Below are 7,773 nucleotides of genomic sequence, written 5' to 3' on the forward strand. Positions count from 1 at the left end.
AAATCAATACATTCATCACTTCGTTCAGGGTCTAAAATTAAAATCAGAAATAAAATATTACAAATTTGAACGGAAAAAATTAAAAATTAATTATATAAAAAATTTGTAAATTTCTTCTTTCCTTATATATTTGAATACCTACACAATAAAAAATAAAAATAAGAAATAAAATATTATAAATTTCAACAGCAAAAAAAAAAAAACTAAATTATCCAAAAAAAAAAAATGGAGTAGCCAACTGGCTTATGATATTATACATAATATAATATATAAAGAATTATAAAATTTCGAAAACGTATTAAAAAATAAAACATTAACATACAATTTAAACATAGAAAAATAACTTAATTATAAAATTGGAACTTTTATCATTTTTTTCTTTTTATATAATAAAATACACGATAAAAAATAAAAAATAAAATTCAGAAATAAAAGGTAATAATTTTGAACAAAAAAAAAAAAAACAAATTAATTATTAAAAAAAATAAAACCTAACTATCAGTTACTAGGTATTCCAGTAAAAATCTCCAAAGAATGCTGTAAGAGAATTCAGCTTCCCATTGATTATATTTTGTTAGATCTCTACTTTAGCGAAAGGTTTTTGAAGAACTGGAATCTAAAATATAACAAATAATGTTTAAAATTATTGTTAGTTAAAAATATGTTTAAATTTAAAAATAAATGTTACAGTTATAATAATATTGATGAGATACTATATTGCATTATGGTTTATTATTTAAAACATTACATCAGATAAACTATAAACTTATAAATGTAGTATTAACATAAACAAGCTGCATAACTAAATGACTCAAATTTAAAAATATTAGTTTTGTCTTATACTATTAATTTTTTATTTTAATTAAAATTGCTTTAATTTAGTTAAAAAGTATTTAACGCCTATTACTCTTAATTCTTCTATCACTAATCTAAATATTTTATTCATAATTAATTTGAAACTTGCGATTAATCTGAAATTATGTTTTCTCTAGTCACTTAAATATTTTATTAAATAAGTAAAAATATATTTACTTTTGACTTTGCAGGTGAAGTATAAGTTTTTTTGCCGTATCCGGTATTATATTGTTTATTAACATTATAACAGTGTATTTGTGATGCACGATCTGTATATATTTTATCATTATTACACACAAAACCTAGACCTTCAAGAACCGCATTCATTTTATTTGAGCTTTTATCATATGATTGTCTGTAACAAAAAAAAAAACCTGTATTAATAAATTTATAATTATATAATAGTACAATATGTATAATAATTTAATATAATCAGTGAGAATTTATACATTTTTGATTATTAGCATATTTATTTGTAATAAGTAATTAATAGCATAGAGTAAATAATAATCATTGTCCATATGCGTCAGGGATGGAATAGTAAATCCATGGCACGCGTTCCCGAGGTGGCACGCGAAAAATTAATATAATATAAATGTATAATAGATAAAAATATTATGATCATATATTGTTTATTTAATATAAATTATATAATATTTTTCAAAATGACACTCTAGAAATGAAAAAAACTTTTGGCACGTTGTGTTCAAAAAGTTTGCCATCCTTGGTCTATATATTTATATTAATAATTAATATATTAAAATGGTGAATTGAAAATTCTTGTTTGAAAAAGTATTATTTTTTATATAATGATGCAATAATTTTAGCATATTTTCAAAATTGATAATGCTGGCTTAATGAATTTTTTAAAGAAACTAATAATATTACTTACGTATTAATCTGTTCATTTTTAATAGGTGTAGTACATAATTTACGTTTATCTGAATGGAAGTCATTACTCGAGGTTTCATTTTGATTTGGTTTGAATCTATTAGGGAATCTACGATCCCTATAAAAACATAATAATATGTCAAATTTAAAACTTCAAAATTGATGCATTTCTAAGGTATAAAAATATGTACCTTTTATTAGTCGCGAAGTACGTGCATAACAGTGTAACATTATTATTTCTGGTTAGGCCGTAGTGGCTGTAGTCGCGTCCATACAACACTTTGACCATTTTACCGGCGCGAGATGAATAATTCGGCTTGTTTACGAAATTGGTCTGATTGTTGATAGACGATTGAGCAGGTTGAGGACTATATTGAAATTAACAGACAGATTTCTTAACTTTTATTGTAAGCAATATAAATTTAAAAAAGTACTGCGATTCGTCAGTATTGTCATTAAAATGTGTATTATTTTATGTTATTCTCTAGAGAGTCTAAGTTGTTTAATTGTCTTACAAAATATTAACGTGAATTTAAATTAAAAAATATTATTGATTAATATAATGCACTAGTTTTAGTTTTATTTAAAAAATTACCGATTAGAAATTTGATCCTTCGTCGCAGACTTTACGGCGTCTGCCAGGCCGTCCAATTTAACGGGTTGGCTCCCGTCCACCAATTGGCCAGTTATTGGTGGTCTTGGTTTCTTTTTAGTTTCCATATAGTTCCCACAAGTGGGCATGAAGGGGTGGTCACCCCGTGGCAGAGCAGCGTACCACGGGGAAGGCTGTGTACTGCAGAGGGCGCCAGGTATCTGCAGGATCCTCGTTGACACGAAACTACCTCCGTGCCAAGTGACCACAGACGGAGTTGGGAGTTGAGGGGTTTTTTGTCAGGGTTTTCCTTCCCTTAGGGCATTTGCTCATCACGAGTAGGTTGCCTCCGACCTGCCACCTCCAGCCAGCCAAGACCAGAGGAAGCTCCGATACCAACCACTTAAGGTCAGTACCGAGGTTGGGACCGCTTGGTAAGACCTAGTTAAAGGCCCGCAAGCTCCTCCACCACGACAAGGTGGGTCCCGTGGGAGGAGGATTACAAGATTAAAGAATATTTAATAATAAGACAAACTAAATAACTGTACAATTGTGCAATTTATATACATGATTATTTATTAGAATTTAAATTCAACATAATTAATAAAAAATAACCATGATAATAGCCATTATACATTATATCTTGTAACATCAGCCATAATAAATAGTGTTATTAAACATACAAAATATTAAATATATACAGTATTTGAATCTATGAATATAATATTAAAAATATAAATTACTAAAACTGGCCAGTACCAGAGAATATATTTTTGAAAAAAATTATGATATTTTAGTCTAATATATTTATATAAGTACTGGATTTCGAAGTAAAGTTATTCAAACTATTTTATTTAAAACGAACAATAGGTTATGAAAATAAAATATTATTTACTATAGGTAGCTTTTTAAGACTGAGAAAATTTAGACAAATATATAACAAATTGTAAAATGATAATTGATATTCTTAAAAATGCAATTTCCTTTATTAAATATTATAACAAAATTCACTTATTTTATTTCCTCGATAAGTAGTAATATGCAATTATTATAGTATTAATCTTTAAATTAGATTTAAATATTAAAAACTAATAGTTAGAAAACGTTTGTCGACATTTAATTGTTTTACCTAAACAATATTATGTAAACCAATTAATGTTTTTGTAGGTTTTTTCAATAAAATCAATTTACCTGTATATTATGCATTTGTTTCTGGTATCGACTTGCAGAGTTTCAATATCTATTCAATGGACATTAAATAAAATTCGAACTAGAATATTGAAATTTTCTGATCATTCAAATCTTAACAGTAGTAACAATACTGTTACAAAAGTGTAGAATACATAAATCAGTAGGTGGCCGTTGCTATGCACGCACGATATAATAATAATAATAAAAAACCGACAAACGCCCATTCAGCCAATAAATATTGCCAAACACAATTATAACTGTTAGGCCAGAACATTAAATTTATGTTTTTAAAAATAAATATATTTTTTCACATCCGTGGGGGCTTAACATTTTAGTCTTATCAATTAGCGTAAACAGACATTTTTTATTTTAATAGCTTGCGGCTGGCATTATTATATTTCTTACAGATCATTATAGTGATTAAAAAATTATAAGAATACATAGGCACAATTTTTTTTTAAATAATTTAATAATATATAATAGATACCAAAAATAACGTTCTCAATGGTACCGTTCTCAATCGTATTTTACCGAATATTTATACTGAAAATTAATAATAATTTAACCTGATACATAATTATTTAATAATTAGGTAATCATTGATTAGTAATCAATGATTACCCAGATAAAAAGTACACCACCGCAAATAAATGAGTATTTATGATTTAGTGGACTATTAATTATAATCATTAAGGGGGCTGGAGAAACCATTTTTTTTTTTCATAAATTTAGCTCAATAAGCGAAAGAAAATTAAACATACTTCTAGAGATTCAATTTAAATTTTGAAAACTTATTTTGGTTTGTCTTCCTCTTTTCTAAGTTTGCTCGGAAGTGCAATCTTATATTTTTCATTTTGTCGCTATCTACAACTAAGTCAAGTATAGGTTTTTTTGAAACAAATATAAACTTATTATGCATCATATTACATTAACTAAAAATAAAGTCGTAAATCTATTTCCGAGCAAACCTAGAAAATAGACTGACGAATTCAATCATGTTATCAAAATTAATATAAGTCAATCGAAACTAGGTGAATTTTTATTTCTTTTTTGGTACTGTTTGCATCAAATTTCTGCCCTACAACCGGAGCAAAAATATTTTCTCCGTGTTTATTGACTCGTGCATGCGCGTGGACAATAATACTTTAGTTGAAATTAAGTGTCCAGCATTAGCGAAAAGTATTAGTCCAGAAGATGGAATATTTAGAAAAAAAATGAAATGTTGTGAAATAAAAAATGGACAGCTGCATCTCAAACGTAATCACAACTACTATTACCTACCAAGTACAAGAGCAATTGCACATTTCAAATAAATTATATTGCTATTTGTGTATTTGGACGCCTAAAGCTTTGTGGGTACCAATATTTTGTGTATACTTATTATGGTTTATAATTTATTATACATATTTATATAGGTTTAATGATGGAAAAAATAAAACGTGACGACAGTTTTTGGGAAAACAAAATGAAAATGAAATTAGAAACATTTTATTTAGCAAACATGTTACCTCAAATACTTGCTGAAGGAATTAATTAATTATATAAGTATATAAAAAATAAATTATCATTATTGTTCACACCAATATGGCAATTTTTTCGTTTTCTATTATGCGTTGTTTTATGTTATCATTTTCATATGCACGTAACGGTGCGTTCCACAGTTACGGCCATGATAGAAATATACAAGGTTATTGCATATAAACTCCTTCTCTATCAAATATTTGATGATAATAATAAAAATGGCAGCGTAAAGAGAGCCAATCATAATCAAGTATATATGCGCGGTAATTTTGAATTTGTCAAAATTATTATTTTTTTACGTAAACTATGTTGTGAAAAAATTGTATTAATTACTGCTCAGCATAATTGAAACTTGAAATATACAGTATATATAAACAAAGATATACACTGTCTATATAGTAATATTATAAATAATAAACCCGCACCCTAGTGTGAAATATGGCTCTGTATACGCTCTGTAATAATATTATATTAATATTGTAATTATATTCCTTGAATGTCTTCACTACCTACGTCCTACACATTCAAAATATATCAAATATATAAATTTTATATTTAGTATAACTTGTGTACTTTATACTAAGTAATGTGTTTATTTTTGAATACATTTTAAAATATCTTATTTCTAAGAATTTTCTGATTGTAATATTTATAATAAAAATAGAATATTAAGTTATATTGGCGTTATTTTATTTAACAGTTCAAATGTATTATTTGGATCTGCAGTTTGAATTATTTTAAACATTATACTAGAATATATAATACTTGTCTTGTCTTTATATTATAATATTTTCTTTTGGATTTTTCATCCGAGTGAAGTGTAGTGTTTAGATTCTTAATACTTATATTGTTCACCATATTTATTCTTTATTTTGTAAAGTAATTAATCATTACAATGGGAAAAAAGAGATGCGCTGTAAATTTCAACCATGGTTGCAGCCTTGTCGGCGGAGTCTTATCAGGCTTTCGTGTGCGACCGGCTAGCTGTGGAATCATTATCAGTGTTTTCTTATAATATCGGTTATGTTCAAAACTTTAAGTTGTTTTTCATTTAGTCATGCTTTCAGTGTCACAAAGTTCTTAGTTTTTCCATTGTTTATTGTTTAGTGTGGTGACACTGAAAGAACATTCATTTTGTTCTTTCGTTTGCTCTCGTCCGTTACATGTTCACTTCTCTTTTGTCCGCTGTCCAGTACCCCAGTCAGCTTTGTCAATAATTACCATATTTATGTTCTGGTTGCAGTCGTCCCAAACCACGTTGTTGTGATTTTGTGAATTCGTCGTCTGGTAATTATCGTTCTCTGAAATTTTATTGCCACCATTAATTTGCTTGTCCCCAGTTTAGGGTGGTCAAAATTACCAGCGATTTGTGTAGTGATTCAACGTGTTTTGGTGTACCTCGTTGCTCGCGGGGACAGTAATGTAAACTAGAGATCCTGTCCCGGCTGCATTCAGTGTTTCACTGTTGTGAAGTCTTCGTGAACAGTTGTCGGCACACATTCGCACGTACGCAAGGTCAATTTGTTTTTATTGTTACCTATTTGATATACCTACAGGCCTTGGAGCGGTAGCGTGGGTGTAAAACCAGGTGTGTGTCTCAACTGTTATGTGAGTATTGGTCGACCAAAAATTTGTGTGTGTATGACCGACGGGTATTAATTTATTATAGTATATTATATTAGTGCATATTTTTATAGCCATTCAGGTCTTCCTTTTTTTTATTATATCACTGATATTGCATCTTTTTATTGTATTGCTAAACAGGTGCAAATTGTTTTATTTTATAATATATTTATTTATTTAAACTGATGTTCCTACTTTGATTACATTATTACATTATTGATATTATTTACTGTAATAAATTAACTGCCACCAACTATCTTTAATATATTATTATTTATCGTCTGAATGCGCTGAGGTGGGTTGTGGGTAGTGCCTTATATTGTGTTGCCTATCTCCAGGCCGTTAAGGCATTTAACTCCAATTGTGGAGAAAGCCAAATGCGAGCCAACAATTATAATACGAATTATGAGTACCTATTCAGTTCGTTTTTATATTATTATTATTGTTGTTACTTGTTTGTTAAATGATTTGTGATCAATAATAATAATAAATACAGCAAAGTAATATAGTTATCAATGGTTACTAATTTTTATTTTATGTAAATTAAGTTTTCTATGATGCGGGTACGACGTCTGACGCGACGTTATTATGAATAAATATTGATAATTTATAGTAGTTGTATAGAAAAATAATATTACACCTTTTTTCCGACGAATTCTTGTGCGGCATGGTTTATTTTGATTACTATCGTAAATCTGAGAATTCAAATTTTGTTTCAAAAAATGCGATAACGGATTACACGACTAATGTTCGTTTACTTCTCATACATTAACAATACATTAACATACATAACCCAAAATGTTCGTGTAATATGAAAAGCCTAAATACTACTCCTTAAAATATGGTATGCTTCATATTTAATTGTAATAGAGTAGTACATATTTTAATTGTGTATTTCTTATTTTAATAAAACATACATTATAATTTTAAATTTTTAAACAATATACTTATCTATATTTCAATATAATTACTAATGTAAAACGTTTTTTGTATATAATATTTAATATTCGTTTAATAATTTTTATATACTTTTATATCATACCTAATTCATAATAATATTTAATAAAATAATACATCAAATATTTTAGACTATATAGGTA

At 27.5% G+C, this 7,773-nt stretch overlaps 1 protein-coding gene across 1 annotated transcript; it reads right to left on the bottom strand.

Moving 5' to 3' along the window:
* Positions 1 to 383: 383 nt before the first annotated feature.
* On the bottom strand, positions 384 to 2,821 carry LOC126549159 (uncharacterized). Its single transcript, XM_050197720.1, has 5 exons — positions 2,342 to 2,821; positions 1,938 to 2,114; positions 1,748 to 1,864; positions 1,033 to 1,210; positions 384 to 616 (listed from the first exon to the last, which is right to left on the bottom strand). Exons 1-5 carry the CDS (start codon positions 2,485 to 2,487, stop codon positions 575 to 577), a joined length of 660 nt encoding a protein of 219 aa, XP_050053677.1. The 5' UTR covers positions 2,488 to 2,821; the 3' UTR covers positions 384 to 574.
* Positions 2,822 to 7,773: the final 4,952 nt, after the last annotated feature.

This window comes from Aphis gossypii, chromosome 1 (genome assembly GCF_020184175.1).
Source record: "Aphis gossypii isolate Hap1 chromosome 1, ASM2018417v2, whole genome shotgun sequence".
Lineage (NCBI taxonomy): Eukaryota > Metazoa > Arthropoda > Insecta > Hemiptera > Aphididae > Aphis > Aphis gossypii.